The following is a 17644-nucleotide window of genomic DNA, read 5'->3' as shown; positions in this document are numbered from 1 at the left end:
GGGCCTATTATATATTTTCAAATCCTGAAGACCACGGTAGTGTAATTTAGAGATGATGATTGTGTGCTTTAATGGATCAGAAGCCTTGGATGATCAAAGAATTTTCCTAGTGAGTGTTTTTTTTAAAATAAAAAAACCTCTCAAAAGACAGTAGATGAACAATGCACAGTCACTTTTTTGAAACTATATAATTTTAATTTATTTATATACCATTCTGATGTTTATTCATTTCCAGAACATTCGTGAAGCAGGGCAGAATGGTGCGTGTAAAGTACAGATATCCCCTGATGTGAACAGTGGGATCAAATTAGCATCTTTCAGACAACCTGAGTTTATAAAGCGATTGAAAAGACACACGTTAGTGGCTCACTGATTGGGGACATGTCCTCTTTACCAAGAGTGTCCCTGCTTTCATCAAGGCCTGCTGCTAAACTTTTGGGTCAATACATTTGGGTCAATTTATGACAAAAATGTTGAATACATTTGGAAGTGGCTTCTATGTTTAAAAAAAAAGAAATAATGAAATAAAAAGAAATAAAAAATCATGAAATCCCTTGACAATACCGAATGGATCTGTAAAAGGTCTGTCACCAGCAAAAATGCTGTGGATTCCTGGGACTTCCTCTGCATTGGTCCCCTCCAGAGAGGCAGCAGATGGTATTTCTCTCCTGTAGCACTGTGTGGTCTGTATGCACTTCAGCTGCAGCACTCCTTTCCCAGGGTACTGCTCCAAACTGGGGGGAAAAAATGGGGACATTTTAACCATTATTTTTCCTGTCCCCCAATTCCCCAATGTAAACTGGGGGAATTTGCACACATGCTGTATCCGTGTTGTTAAATCCTGTGGTCCTGGATAAATCTCAGAAAATGTGATGTAGTCGGGTGGAATTTTAGACCAGTGTGGGAGGAGTCAGAGGCACAGCTTATCAGCTCATTGGCTCGATCAGCCAATCATTTTGTGTTGGTACAGTGCCATTGGTGTTGCTGGATGCTGGAAGTGGAAAAACAAATACATACTCTGTCCTGCTCTCTCTCACAAACAGACAGACAGGCACACACACACACACACACACACACACACAGCACTGCTCTCAGCTTCTTCAAAAAGAAGAGGATGAAAACATTACTCTTTCACCAAACACTGACTGGGTGTTACACTGATTCACTGTGACGAAACTACAGTTACACCGCTACACTGACAACTTGAGAAGTGTTACAGCAGTAGTAGGGCAGCATGGGGTGCATAGGGCCCTCGGGAGGCTGCTCACACTGCATCACAGGGCACCTTTCTGCCGCTCTTCCTTCCTTGTTAGGTGAGAACCCTCATATTTTCAATCGCTTTAAAGGTACAATAGGTAATTTCCGACTTCTAACAGTCAATAGAGGAATTGCAGCAACAAACACCCTCAAACCACAACATTTATCCCTCCCACTTCTCTGTGAATGCACTGATGGTGAAACGCCATTGGCTGTGGCAATTAGAATCCATTTTCAGCCAATGAGCTTGAATTATTGTACAGCACTACAATGTTTTGTGCCGGCCCGTCAACTGCATATTTTGAAACCCGAATTCAAGGACTATAAACAGAGGCAGAGAGTCAACATGTCAGTGAGCCTCTTTCAATGACAGGAAGGAATTTACAATGGTGTTGTTACAATGTTTTAACACAAAAAACTTACCTATTGTACCTTTAACAAAAAGCTTTTTAAAAACCAGTAGGTGAACCAGTTGTATGCAGTGACGCTCGTGAAATGGCCCCCAACAAAAGAAGCATGCACACTGGAGTGCACCAACACTCACACACACAAGCATGCACTCACAGATGGGTAGCACAGCCAGTGGCCTGAGGGGATGGCTGGATGTAGCCTGAGACCGGAGTGGAGTGGCGTGGGTTGTCTGGAGGGGAACAGACACGCCACACATGGCCACTTCCCTCCAGCCCTTGACTCGGTAGGGGTGGAACAGGGAGAGGGTCTGCCCATCGCACGGGCCTCTTGGCTGCTATCGATTCGGGTGTACCGCGTGTGCACGGGCCAAGCCTGCGCCTCGAGGCTCCCGCCTTCCGCTCCCTGTTTTGTCTCTCTTTTATTCCATCTCTCCGCACGGAGCGGAGCGGTGGAGGACAGGACGGAGGGGACAGTCACACGCTGGGGTCCAGAAACGCTGTAATTGCCACTTTCTAAGCAAATCAATACGTGCAGAGTAAGGAAGCAGAGCGTGATGAAGAGCACCAAGCAGGGCCCGCGCACGGAGCGTCCCGGTACTGCCGCACCCTCGCCGGTCGAAAAACAATCTCTCCACTTAATAAGCCATTAAAATCAGGATATTACAAATCACGGGGGAATTCACGCCATCACGGGAGCTTCACGTGCAGTATTTCTACATGTGTGTTGTATAATTTTATTAATAAACAACTGCAGCCTCGGGGAATGGGGTTGGCGTGGGAGTGTAATGGTGGTAAATGTTTGGGGTCCTGGGCTACACTGCTCTGCTCTTGACAGGATGAGGAGAGAGAATCTCAGACACTGCCAGCAGGGGATCCTCTCCTGTTTCCCTGTGTGCGTTTGACATTCAGTCAGACTCAGAGTGTCTGTGCACCGCACTGAGGATAAGCCCCAGTCAGGCTCAGTGTGTATGTGTGTAACCACACTGAGGATAACCCCAGTCAGGCTCAGTGTGTATGTGTGTAACCACACTGAGGATAGCCCAGTCAGGCTCAGTGTGTATGTGTGTAACCACACTGAGGATAGCCCAGTCAGGCTCAGTGTGTATGTGTGTAACCACACTGAGGATAAGCCCCAGTCAGGCACAGTGTGTATGTGTGTAACCACACTGAGGATAACCCAGTCAGGCGCAGTGTGTATGTGTGTAACCACACTGAGGATAACCCCAGTCAGGCTCAGTATGTATGTGTGTAACCATACTGAGAATAACCCAGTCAGGCTCAGTGTGTATGTGTGTAACCACACTGAGGATAGCCCAGTCAGGCTCAGTGTGTATGTGTGTAACCACACTGAGGATAAGCCCCAGTCAGGCACAGTGTGTATGTGTGTAACCACACTGAGGATAACCCAGTCAGGCGCAGTGTGTATGTGTGTAACCACACTGAGGATAACCCAGTCAGGCTCAGTATGTATGTGTGTAACCATACTGAGAATAACCCAGTCAGGCTCAGTGTGTATGTGTGTAACCACACTGAGGATAGCCCAGTCAGGCTCAGTGTGTATGTGTGTAACCACACTGAGGATAACCCAGTCAGGCGCAGTGTGTATGTGTGTAACCACACTGAGGATAACCCAGTCAGGCTGAGTGTGTATGTGTGTAACCATACTGAGGATAACCCAGTCAGGCTCAGTGTGTATGTGTGTAACCACACTGAGGATAACCCAGTCAGGCTCAGTGTGTATGTGTGTAACCACACTGAGGATAACCCAGTCAGGCTCAGTGTGTATGTGTGTAACCACACTGAGGATAACCCAGTCAGGCGCAGTGTGTATGTGTGTAACCACACTGAGGATAACCCAGTCAGGCTCAGTGTGTATGTGTGTAACCACACTGAGAATGAAATACACAATCAAATATGTAATTATTTTGGATTCAAATAATTTTCTATGCTTTACTGAGCTTGTCTCGTGTATTGGAGCCTATGAAGTACTCTGAAAATGTGCAAACCCCACCTCTTAGTTGGCTCAATTACACCAAGCAAGATCAATCAAGCACACAAAAGTATTTGACACAGCGTGTAAGAACACCGAGGATGAGTTCCAGGTGAAAGCCCTACAAATATAGAAAGCACATTTTATTGTAGCGGAGATAGAGAAAGAGAGGGAAAGCCCCATTTATGGACTGAGAGCAAGAGTCTTTGTAGGTGAAATGAGTAAAAATCACTTAATTTCCCTCACTTAACTCTCCCAATGCTTTCCCAATGCTGTGCCGTTCCTCTCGTCTCCGTGCTGTAACCAGCACACCTGAAAGTTTCTCACAGTCACTGTTCCTCATAGTGTAGAGTGTGTGTGTGTGTGTGTGGGGGGGGGTTGCTGAAAGTGTGGACATATGGAGACTGGCTTCTCCTGGGTAACACTGGGCACTATGAGTCTCTCTCTCTCCCCCTCTCCCTCTCTCTCTGCTGGCACACTGGCAGCAGGCCTCCCTGGGAAACGCAAGCCTTTCAAACATGAGTAATTGATGAATTGTATGCAATATGCAAATGTGAATGCATAAATCTCCTGAATGACAGCTTAATTTATGTGAGCCTTTAAGAATGCGGGATTAGATTTTAATTAAATATCTTCAAAGGCACCCTGACTTGCACAGTTTTTTTTTTGGCTGCTGCCGGCTTTGTTGTTGTTTAAACAATTTCCCATTAAATTTTCTGAAATCTGATTTTTGTTTCCTTTACCCTGAACCCCCCCACCCCCCCCCACCAACCCCTGAACCCCCCCACCCTCTGCACCACCCTTTTTGGTCACAAGTTTTTTCGACCGTCTGCTACCTCTCCCCTCCCTGTCAACATGAAATTTGTTTTCCATGCCAAATACGGGCCATTTGTGAGACGCAGTGGGTTTCGCCCAATCTGTCTGCTGGACCCACATGCCGGTGCTGCTGTCACTCAACAGACTGGGCGGAGCCTCAGGAAGGTGTTGCCCGCTGCAGTCCCCGCCCACAGTCAGAGAAATTAGTAGGCGCTGGCTCGGAATAAATATTCAGCGATGCTGTTCGGAAAGTGACAAGGACATATTTGTAAAGTTCATAGGGAATAAAAAGTGCTTAGTAATTCAGTTTAAGTTGTCTGCAGCAGTGTGTGTGTGTCACAGGGGAGTTGAGGGAGCGATTAGTTGGGACGCGTGCATTGACAAGGTTTTTCTTTCTGTTGAGTGGAACGTGAGGAAACGTTTGAATGACTTTACGCAGCCATCTGTTCGCCTGCCCACCGGGACCCCCGAAGGCAGAGGGAGGGGCGCGCAGTCCCGCCCCTGCCTGCCGTTGCCGTGGTGAAGCAGGCGTGGAAGGGCTTGGCATGCAGACCTGGAAGACTGACACACACAAACACGCACTCTCTCTCCCACACACACGCTCATGTAACCGCAAATTGGCTCATGTGCGCGCACACACACACAGAGATGGGCATCATGCTTGTGGATAGGGCAGTACGAGGCACATTCTCTAGTTGCGACGCAGAGCCATTTTGGGACATCATTATTTGTTTGAAATCGGAGTAACAGGTATTCACCCACTATGCTCAAATCATGGAAAATACTTGATGATTAAAAACCAAAATCATCATTTTCAAAAACGCTTTCTTAGCTGCTATCACTTGCAACCAAACGGTGGTATTGCAACGTGGTATTTGGTATTCCTAAATATTAATTCAAACATTAAAAGACATAGCTAAACAAACTTTTACTGCTGCAAAAATATATAACCTTCTGTTGGGCAATACGAACAATAAAACATATGGCGGCTTTTGTGTATCATTGTGGGCTCCCGCTACATCCAGCTTCATTCATTATTAATGGCTGCAGATTATGGCCGCAAGTAAAACCATTAAAGGAGGGTTGAAAACGTTTAGCAGGTACGAGGAACGATTTGCTACACAAAAAGCTCATATTTAGAATCAAAAGTCCTCCGGAACACACTGGACTCGAACCAGCAACTGGCTACAAACAGTATCCTATAGACTACAAAGTTTAAATATTTAGCAAGGAACGACTACGTGCCGTAGTTTGGCCTTTAAAAAAACGGGGCCGGGTGTCGGTGCGGCTTTCTGGTGTGTGTTGTCCTATTTGTGACGGTCGACAATCCGTGGCAATTATTTGTGGTAAATATATTTTGAATTGTTTCCAATCCCCAAGGCATGCAGCTCGCAGAGTCTCTGGCCGGTGGGATGCGGGGATCAGCTTTTTTAATCAAGTGGAAGGGAAGCACCTGTCGCGAGCGAGGAAAAGGCTCCTTTAGCCTCAACAATGCCCAGAACGAGTGGAACAAAATAAGAAAATAGCTTTATGACTCCTGGGGGAAGAAAGCGACAGGATGACTCGGGGGAAGGGGGGGAAGAAAGGCGCGCGGATTCTTGCACAATCACCGCATGGAAAAAAGGTCGACTTTTTTTTTTCTTCATCTTGCGCTGGTCAGCAGGCTTGGTTGGGGGGTTAACGCGGGAGGAGTGAGTCAGTCCAGAACTAATAAGTCGCGCGATATTGGCTTATTCTTGAACAAAACGGGCAGTGCACTCGGAAAACAAAACATATTTTAAGGAAAGCCCTTTCCCCCATGTAAGACGTTTGAGGAAATGTCTAGTTAAGTTCCAAAAGCGATTCCTCCCCCCCCCCCCCCGCTCTGCACCACCGCCCCGCCTTCGGCTGCTCCCCGTTTGGCCGGACCCTTTGTCGGAAACACATTATGAAAACATTCTGGTAATTACGTGCTTATCAAGAAACTCAGATTGATACAAAACAAACTAAATGGCAAATTCATATGGTTAATTTTTTAGAAAAAATATTACCTGACAGAATATTATAGCACACGCTGAAATAAAGGAGCCCCACATTTCTATGACAGAAATGTAGTTAAAAATATAGCTATAGGTGAATGTCACGATTGAGGTCTACATTGTATTTTATTTTACCTCGTGGGCACAGAGTTTAATGAATTTTTAATTAATTTGGGCACAACATGTTCTCCAGATTGTCCTCTGTTCTGTTGGTGTTGGGCACGTGAAAACCCAGCTGGTGCCATAGCACCCGGTTTTTCTATAAATGAAAACATTTCAGGATTAATAATACAAACAACCTAACTAATAAATAAATTAAGCAAAACAGACAGCTACGTGGAGAGACCTCGGCCATTATGCTGACAGAAACAGGGGTTGCTGAAACCAACATATGCATGAATAATTATTATTTATTCATGCAATGACATTGGGGTTATGTTGCTTTATTCTTAGGCGACTGTGAAAAAGGGGGTACATTTTTAACCACATATTTTCGGAAACTCCCCAAAGGATCAAACTCACCAAATAGGAGGAACTTTACATCGCCTTTGTATTGCGAGCAATTTAGCGGCCTTGCGAAATTTCATCACCTCCGACTTTTGAAGCCTAAATAAATTCGGACAATGATAGGACTCTTGCCCTTTGAATCGAACTGATAAACAAACACACCAAAGCAGTAGGTCTCACATCACAAATTAATAAGTAGAACAGGACGACGTCCTTCTCAGTATTCCAGAGTTTGACAGTCTAGGGTGACAGTTTGTTTACATTTGTGCCATTTAGCAGACCCACACAGGTTGCATTATTTTTAATACAATGGTTTAATGTAGATGGATACTTTCTGACGCAGTTTAGCTTGCGTATTTTACGCAAGGGTATAATAACATTGCCCGCTTGGGAACAGAAGTGGAAAGTTTCGTTTTCTAATAATTGTGGTCCAGCCAGGTGCGCCAACGACCTTTAGGTTCGCTGGTCTTTTTTTATTTGTACGAATGACTGTCTTATGGGCAGTTATTGGATCAGAAATGTGACAAGAGACAGAGAAACGCGTGTTCCGCCTGTTTCTTCAATGTAGCCTGCAGGCTACCACTAAGAGTTCACGCAAGGTGTCAGGTTTCCGCGGAAACCAGGATTTTTGTCACTGATCAAAGGCTGCGTTGTATTGTTGAGTCCTCGGAAGATTATAGCATCCGTATTATATATGCGGAACATCGCTTCTTCCGGGTCAAACTGATTTGCATGGTTTAGTTCAACAGAAAAGCATTGATCTGTCTGAAGTTTTTTGTTTTTTTCTCGTGGCTTTCATGAGGTTATACGATCTGGCTAGTGTCCATGGTGATTGCCCTGGTTTTACCGGGCCTGAAACCGTGTAATAACTCTGACATTGTTAGGCATGTATTTGAGCATGTATTTGAGTTTGCCCGTGTGTGGCTTTGTATGTGTATGTGTATGTGTAGACAGGTTGTTGGGCCTGTATGTGAATGATTCGAATGTGCGCATGTGTCAGAGATAGGGGTTACATGGTGAATCAGCTTTGTTCTAATGGCGACATTCTGTTTGGAACGCGGATAACAGCTCTTTCTCCGTTTGCCTGGCCAGGTTTCTATCCCATCTCACTCTGTTCTTCGTTCAGCTCAGCTGTGCGTCTTTTATCGGCCAAACCTCCCTCCCCAGAGTACCCAGCCCTCTTTTCATCTCGCATCCAGAAAGGTTTCTGAAACGCCGCTTATACTTTCCACCTCTTTCACTTGTAGCCGTCGGTTTCTGTGTCCGTTCTTCTGTGTTCTTGTTGGTGTTTTTTGTCACGACAGCATCAATTAAATTAAATGTAAAGAAATGTATCCTTAAGATATGTACAGCTCTGATTGGTATGAGCATTCCCCCACTCCAGCACATTCTGTCTGTCCTGCTGCTCTCCGCTCGTCTCCGGGTTCCTCCCTGGCATATGCGCATGTCTGCGCTTATCCAAAGCGCTCTGTCATCCATGCCACACTTAAGCACTGCTACAGACAAGCGGAGGTGTGTGTATATGTGTGAGTATGCGTGTGTGTGTGTGCGTGTGCACATGCATATGTGTGTATGCACGTTGTGTGTGTGGGTGTATGTATGTTTACACGAAAGGGAGCTTGCATAACTTGAAAAAAGTTTTACAGTAGTTGTCGCTCTCCTCCTGGCTTCGGGAGATTCTCAGCCTAATTTTACACTGTAGAAATGCAGGCGTGGAAACAGAGTTCCTGCATGGCAGTGGCCCTTATCGGAGAGGCCCTGCAGGAATATGAAATGGTTATGCACTCCCAGGTACATGCTTTTTAAATGATCTTTATCACACTCTGTGTGTTTACAGTTTATACTCTTCCCAGCTTATCTGTGGAGCTGATCTCTGTCTTACCTGACCCGCCGAGAGAGAGAATGTGCGTGCGTGAAGCAGTGTGAAAATATGCAATAGAAAATCATAAACATCTAAAAGCATTAAAATAAAAATAAATTTCAATGCATGTAAGATATTTTCCAAATATAAACAATGATTATTATAATTTGCAACCAAAGGAACCCGAGCTCCCATGTTAATGCATGTAATTTTATACAAATATGCATTTCATTGTACATGCTATGCCATACAGTTATAAATAACAATATGAAAAATTAATGGCAAAAAAGAATTATATATTAGACACATAAAAGTTTTTAGACTTTTTAGAACTGGATTTGGATTTTATAACATTCTGTGTGGGCAGAATAATGATTCTATTTTGCATGCTAACAAACTTTAAATATTATTCATCTACTTTTTGCATTGATTCTCTGTCATCATATCCTATATTCTGCAATTGTATTTTAAAAATTAATATTATAATAAATAGAAATGTTTTTATGTATTGTATTCTAGTAAATTTTATTCCTAATGCAGTTTACTATGGTCTGTGCTATATAACGGCCATTTTGCTAAAGCTTTTATTGGTGTCTAATTTGCTGTGCCTCTCCTCCCTCTTGAATGAAGGAAAAATGTTTGTTTTCTCTCACAGTGTTCGGTTTCTTTTTTCTGGATTTTCTTTTTTTGTGTGTGGAAAAAAGCCCTTTCTGACAGTGTAAAATGTATTTAGACTGCTTGAGTTTCATCGTTATTGTTTGTAGTTATCTGATATGACTCTTACAGCACGTAAAGAGAGGCCTGTGGGTGTGGATTTGTGGTGTGTTATGACTGTATGTCTCTGTACGTGCGTATTTGAGGTGTAGGTATGCTGTGTTATGACCGCGTGTCTCCACGTGTGTGTATTTCAGGTGTATGTGTTGAGGGAAGGCCGTGTATCTCCGTTGTGTGTATTTGAGATGTACGTGTTGCAGGTTTTGACTGTGTGTGTGTTTATTTGAGGTGTATGTGCACCAGGTTATGACAGTGTCTCTGTGCGTGTGTATTTGAGGTTGCTTTAGCGTGTTAGTGCAATGGTTCTGTGCTTGTGTACTCAAGGTTGCGTGAGTGTGTTATGACAATATCTCTGTGCGTGTGTGTTTGAGGTTGCGTGAGTGTGTTATGACAATGTCTCTGTTTGTGTGTATTTGAGGTTGCGTGTGCGTGTTAGGACATTGTTTCTGTGCGTGTGTACTCGAGGTTGCGTGAGTGTGTTATGACAATGTCTGTGTGTGGGTTTGAGGTTGCTTTAGCGTGTTATGACAGTGTCTCTGAGCTTGTGTATTTGAGGTTGCGTGAGCGTGTTATGACAGTGTCTCTGAGCATGCGTTTTTGAGGTTGTGTGTGTGTGTATTTGAGGGTGCGTGAGCATGTTATGACTGTGTCTCTGAGCGTGTGTGTTTCAGGTTGCGTGAGTGTGTTATGACAGTGTCTCTGTGCGTGTGCAGTTGAGGTTGCGTTAGCGTGTTATGCGCGTTATGACCGTGCCTCTCCCTCTCCCTCTCCTCCCCAGCTCCAGACCGGGACGCCCACCGAAGCGCTCCCTGGGCGTGGGTCTGCAGGACAGCTCGCGGCTCCTGCCCCACAGCGTCCACGGCCTGCTGTCCCCCGGCCTGCTGTCCCCCACAGGTCAGCCGCCGCTCATTCCGCAGTCACCACACACACCAACGGCCCGCCCAAGCACAGTTCAGCCTCCGCACTCACAGTCAGCTACACCTCCATGCTGCACAATCAGCGATCTTCCTGTTGTGATCGCTCTCTCTCTCTCTTTCTCTCGGCCTCGTTCTCTCCATCTCTACACCCCCCCTCCTTCGTCTGCAGATCAGTCTGTATTGATCTGCCACTCTGTCCTTCACCCGATATCCTGATACTGCTGAGCCTCCAACAGAGGTTATGCTATTGAATTTCTCCTCTTCTCTCTCTCTCCCCCTCCCGCTCAGATTGTCTCGCATTGTTTTGTACCTGTTCGAGAAATATTCACTCGATCACATTAATAATTAGAAGTTTTTTGAGTTGCCTCATTCTCAGATTTACATCAAGTGTCTGTCTATGTGTGTGTGTGTGTGTGTGTGTGTGTGAGTGTGTATGTGTGTGGAGAATATGTTTCTCCAAGTGTAGATCACTTTGATGAATACACTGTGATCTCGGGGCATGTGTCATGTGTTCACTACAGATGATTGAATTTCCACTGGCTGTGTTTGTCTTGATGTGTGTGTGATTTGCACTAAATGAACAATGCACAAAGCATTTTCTGCCAACAGAACCACAGTATGTTATGGAGCTATACACAAGGCTGTCAGTCAACACGGTGCCTTCTAAGATGGGAAGATATTTTTGCATGTTTGAAAGTCAGTAGTAAGCACTGACGCTGGTGAATTGTAAATAGATTTTGTGGTTTTGTGATGAGTAGGTGAATCTTTATCTGGGATCAAAGACTTTGCTACAACAGATGCCAAATTAATTTAGCTGCAGTGGTTCACTTACCTGCATAGGACAGGCTTCTCTCTCTCTCTCTCTCTCTCTCTCTCTCTCTCTCTCTCTCTATCTCTCTCTCTTTTTCCTTCTCTCTCTCTTACTCTCTTTGTCTGTAATATCATGTGTTGTAATGTCATGTGTTTGAGGCAAATAGGTTAGAAATACATTCTCAATGGAACTGCCTCCAAAATGGAATTTGTACAATACAGCTATACATTAGCTTTAGTTACAGAAGATGCATGTTTGTACAATAAAAACATACATTATTTTTATTGCAGCTGATCCATGGTTGGTAGCGGACAGCCATATATTAAAAAACATGTACAAAGCATATGTACAAAACAGCCATACATCCATATTAGTTACAATACATGAATGATTTTAAAATGTAATGCTTAACAAAGTACTTTATTTAGTAGTTTATTTTTAGTTTAGTCAGTAGGTTCATGTTTTTTGTGAGACTGGGATGATAGCTGACTGGTAGTAATAGTTTTGAAGTTGAAAAACATTTTATGGTGTTCAATTGGACAGTCAATGTCAATAAATTAAAGCATTAAATACATTTAAAACATGAGAAATAATCTAAACATTTGCTAAATCCATACCAGAAATGGACAATGGAAATAATATATTTATTTTAAAATAATATATATTTATTTTAAAATGTATTGCATTTTATTCACGGTCATAATATAAGTCAATCACAAGCAAGTAATTTATTATTGAAAGGCAGAGGTGTGGGTTTGATAAAAAAAATAACTAATCATGGTGACTAAATGTATCTCTTAAGCAAGACAACAAGAATTAAATAAATATGATTGCTTATCATGAATAAATTCACTCTGGTTTTTACAGAGCACCACAACACATTTAATACAAAGGTGAACATATAATCATATTTGAATTACCATCATTGTTCTATCTTTCATTCATCTTAAAGTAAAAATGTAGCAAATGTGTCTATGAAAATATTGTACATAAACGTGTCAGTACAGTGCAGCCTGCTTCTACCACTTCAAACGATTTAGCTTGATTGCCGTAGCCTTGTCTGTTTAGCTTTAATTGCACATGCTTATTTCATTTTGGTCAGCAGCAAATATGTTCACGTTCAGTGAATGTTTGCTAACTTGCTTTTTGTCATTATATTTTAGCTTGCTGAAGCTAATTTGAACTGGATAAAAAGTTTTGCTTTACAAATCAAAGCTCAAAGTTTACCCATTAAAGATAGGAAAGCTGTATTGTTAGCTTTTGTATTATTTAACATTACAGGCTACCAAGCAAACTCTGGCTAAATTAGCATTTACAGAGCATACTAACGACATATATAACCGGTAGCAAAATAAGATCAAATTTGACTATTCATAGCTTGCGGGCCAACCAGCATGCCAAAGAAATTAACCAGCCTCGGAGCTGACTAGCTAGCTAGCCCCAATGCCATGACACTGTAGCTACGCTTAACTAACGTCATAGTTGGGTGAAATACAGCACTAGCACAAGTGAGTTGAAAATGTAAACAGTGATTTTGTCTGTGTTGCTAGCGAGCAAACCACCATATGATTATGAACATTTAAATACATATTTTACTATGCTTCATAATGATGCGGATCGATTAATCGATTGGATTTGATTGTTGCTTATAAAGCATTCTAAGTTTTCATTGCCTGCTTTAATTAAAAGAAAAATATTTATAGTTTATAAACTCACACAAATTCACACAAATCTGTTTCATAGTTTTGCCTAACTAATCTAATCTAATTGTGAACACTTTAGCTTGCAGGCTAGCCAACAGACTTGGTACATTTGAACTGGTATCTGTAGAACTTAAAGATGAACTCACAATATTATAAAAAACGAAAACCAATGTTTATAAAACTAAAACATGTTTACTGCTGAAAGTAAGCAATGTAAATCTGTTATTTCAGTGATGTCACCATAAACCACACATTCCACATGCTACTGTAACACATGCTATTATAACACACTACTGTTATACATGCTATTGTAACACATGCTACTGTAACACACACTACTGTTATACATGCTACTGCAGCACATGCTACTGTAACACACACTACTGTTATACATGCTACTGCAGCACATGCTACTGTAACACACACTACTGTTATACATGCTACTGCAGCACATGCTACTGTAACACACACTACTGTTATACATGCTACTACAGCACCTACTACATACTACTAATATTGTAATTTGAATTTACTAATATATTAACTTGAAATGATGGAAATCTACTCCAAATCACTACCAATATGCCAGGTTTCATAAGAATGACCAATGTGATAATCCAATAATCGATCTGTACAAAGGAAGAGGTGAAACATATAACCTGGTTAAAAGACAATTAAAAAAAAAGAAAAAATTCAATATAGAGCTCCATGGTGCAACCTTGTGTTTTGATTTGGTCAGTACTTTAAATAATGTGAGTGTCAATATTTTTTGTGTTTTATCAATAATACATGAATCAAAATCTAACAATATGTATGTAATATAGTGTGTGAGAAGATCTAATGACATGTTTCAAGTTTCTAGGTCACACAGGGCAGGAGTTATTGTTTAAACATTCCAAATTCAATTGACTGCTATAGCCCCCCGATATGGCCAACTGATGCCAAATTTGAACAAATATTGTTGGAAGGTACCCTCTACCAAGTTGCCAAGTTTCATTGGAATCAACCATGCGGAAGTGTGAAAAGTGGCAGATGTGCTTTAAAAACAAAAATTGGCTGAGGATTCAAGGTGGTGGTGACCCATAAGACCTATATAGATATGCTTGTAATGAAGTGATTAATCACTTTAACAAATCTCAAATGTCTGCAAAAATATATATTTTATATTGTTCTATAGTGCCACAATTAGTTTGATTTGACCAGTACCAGGACAGGATGCAATTGGCAGTACGCATGCCAAGTTTCATTACTTATAAGACCATTTACAATCTGTTAGCTTTTTCGTGATCACCACACCCAAATTCAAGTTTATTTGCTGACTGTGGCTCTGTTTCCTACTAGGAACTTTGTTTATATTCATTTTCAAGAAATTTGTTCATACATGCTATGGACTGCCATGTGTACCAATCTGCAAGACAATTTAGGTGGAGATATATTTTTTAAGTTTTTAAAATGGTGGAAACTCCAGAATGAAAAGTTATTCTTTCTGTGCTGAGACGTCTAAAGATGTTGGCTTCATGTCTATAGCATAGGTGAAATATGACAGAGTTATGTAAGGGATAATATAAAGCCCATGAGTAAATTGTTTCAAAATAAACCCTGACAGGGTCGGGCACCCCCAACGTGAAACATTTATATCATGGCGAGTTACTAAAGAGATAAATTATCTGCCAAAAAATCACGTTTAAATTGGTTTTATCATTCCTTTTTCTATAGATATAGCTTCCGCCTCAAAATAATTTCAGCTTTTTGTATTCTAGCAACCACAAATAAGCTAGCTCTTGACATTTTTAATTCACATAGTTCACACAATTTACAAAAATTATATTTTCATTTGTAGTGAAGTGTGTCATGTTAAAGGGGGCGTTTTTGTACAGTATGTAGAAGGGCAGGTTTGGATTGTCAGCTGTTCCTGTGGCTTTTAAAGTATTCCTTTACTTCTTTCCAAGCTGTTTTCCCTATCACCAGGTTAACTGATACTGACACAAGAGAGTGCATTCTGACAGGATTGCTTATCTACGTAGAGTGTGGAGGGATGAATCTGGTGTGAATCAGCAGTCATTATACAGTGGCCCTCATACAGAAATACAGAAATCATTGAACAATCACAATCGGGCAGTTGATTAAGGATAAGCATTTTTTACATTACATTATTGGCATTTTGGCAGACGCTCTTATCCAGAGCGACGTACAGTTGATTCGACTTAGCAGGAGACAATCTACACCGGGATTAGAACCACCGACCTTGTGTATGCCAGTCATTTACCTTAACCACTACACTACAGGCCGCCCCTTTTTCAGTTGACTGTTATAGCGTCGCCATGTGGTCATTTGGCATACCCCTCCGTTAGTGTGCCACGTTTAGTAAAAAAAACAAAACAGTGATTTAAACATGTTGCATACACATCTGTGGCACGGGGACCACAGATAAAAACACAGACACAACATTTGTGGTATTCCCTCCTAAAATTACAGAGAAAAGCATCTGGATGTTGGCTATACCCTGGATGTATTCATCACACCCAAGGCATTTGTGTGCTTCCGCCTACACTAACTACAACAAGACACATATGGTAGCCAACAACATGGAAACCTCATCAAACAGATCCAAAAAAAGCAGATTATATTTACCACAAACATTTGTGGCCCATTCTAGCAGCTTCTGTGACCTGGCTCTTCTGATCATTTTTCTCCAGGAAGGGATGGCAGAGTTTGGTGTTTGCTACAGGAAAATACTTACGCAAGTGCTTTCATAGTTCTCTTTTGACCAAAGAACAAATGAGACACAACAACAGAGAAACGGTCCATATGGTGTTGAAAGGAGAAAAAATCTGGCACAAATATATGTCTGCAAATTGCGTTAGAATTGGGAGTGCCTACCTGGGCAGGAGTAGTATTATCAGAGGACCTGTGAGTTCACAGAAAATGATTACTTCTGTGCCATGTAAAAATTATTAACGTGGCCATTTTGCACAAGACTAAAATTAGGGATGTGCTTAGATGATAATGACATTACCTGACCTCTCCTATTAAAAATAATCCCATGTGAACGGGCTTATATGTTGAGTTCTGGGGCTTGAGCTCGATGTGGCTTTCAGCAGCTGCAGGAGCAATAGTTCATGGTCAGTCCCACAGTCCAATGGAAAACAATGATGCAAACAAAGCACATACAGTATATTCAGCATGCAGTTTAAAGTAATGCACATACATTCAGCATGCAGTTTAAAATAATGCACACAGATTCAGCATGCAGTTTAAAATAATGCACATAGATTCAGCATGCAGTTTAAAATAATGCACATACATTCAGCATGCAGTTTAAAATAATGCACATACAGTATATTCAGCATGCAGTTTAAAATAATGCACATACAGTTTATTCAGCATGCAGTTTAAAGTAATGCACATACATTCAGCATGCAGTTTAAAGTAATGCACATAGATTCAGCATGCAGTTTAAAATAATGCACATAGATTCAGCATGCGGTTTAAAATAATGCACATAGATTCAGCATGCAGTTTAAAATAATGCACATAGATTCAGCATGCAGTTGCAAAACCCATAACGGTTTCACAACACAGAGCATAAACCCACAATTCCCAACTTAACTGGCCAAATAATTACAACACACATTTATTTTTCAGAATAACAATATTGTGTGTTTTTTCCATTTAGTAGTCACTGCATTCAGTGATTTCCTGTTTGTTTTCATGAAAGCAGTGTCAGTTATTTTCTTTGTTTCTTGCATCCTTATTTTCACAGCTGTCCCTCTGTCCACAGCAGTGGTTTGAATTTACTGCTCTCTGCCGTCTGTGAGCTCTGCTTTGTGTATTAATCCTTAGGTGCTCTTTCTCATTTTCACTCATCGGAACTATTCTTTTCTCTCTGCTTAAACGGTACCTGAGGGAGGGGGCTGGAGCGTTAAATAACCGAAAGAAAAACTAAAGTAGCAGTGAGTTGTTTGTCGGTTTTGTTTGGGTCTTTTGTTTGGCGGATTGCCGCTGACAGAAACATCATAAGCCAGAACACTTGAGGGACAGAGTTAAACCGTCTGTATTAGAATCCCTTCCCTGCTCGCTGTTGTCATGTACAGTAGGACATCGTTCTCTCTCCTCTCTCCTGTCTCTGCTACTGCAACAGGAAAGCCAATCAATCTAGGTCACAGATAGACAGGGGGGAGACCACCCAGTATAACTCCTGCAATATTTTTAATTATGTATTGATTTATTAGTAGTGGTAGTGTGCATGTGTTGACATGTGCCCAGGTCTTTACATGTGTCCATATCTTTATTTATTATCATTACCATTTTTTCTGCCTGCAGCTATTCCCAGTTTTGTGCATTCATATAGTACAAAACTTAGTGCTCCCCAGTATGCAGTATGTTGCTTATGCTCAGCTAGTCAGTATGATTTCTGGACTGTACCCCTTTGAAGCCCCCCAAAAAATCCCAAGGAAATACATGTGGAATTTCATCACATTCCATACGCAGTGCTGTGACTAAACAATGGACCAATGAGTATTCTATCATACTCAAAGCATACCTACACTGTGAAATACTCTCGATATTATCCACAGTCC

General features: G+C 41.7%; 1 protein-coding gene across 3 annotated transcripts in view; it reads left to right on the top strand.

Moving 5' to 3' along the window:
* Positions 1-17644, top strand: part of dacha (dachshund a) — a 159785-nt gene that overhangs the window by 60432 nt on the left and 81709 nt on the right. For all 3 annotated transcript variants that reach the window (XR_009709094.1, XM_061247553.1, XM_061247552.1), the window contains exon 2: positions 10412-10527. Coding sequence is in view for 2 of the 3 variants with exons in the window: in XM_061247553.1 (XP_061103537.1) it covers positions 10412-10527 (116 nt within the window). In the remaining variant the exon portion in view is untranslated. The remainder of the gene's footprint in view (positions 1-10411; positions 10528-17644) is intronic.

This window comes from Conger conger, chromosome 7, assembly GCF_963514075.1.
Source record: "Conger conger chromosome 7, fConCon1.1, whole genome shotgun sequence".
Taxonomy (NCBI): Eukaryota; Metazoa; Chordata; class Actinopteri; order Anguilliformes; family Congridae; genus Conger; species Conger conger.
Note: the sequence above shows the minus strand (reverse complement) of the source record. Positions and strands in the feature narration are given on the sequence as shown.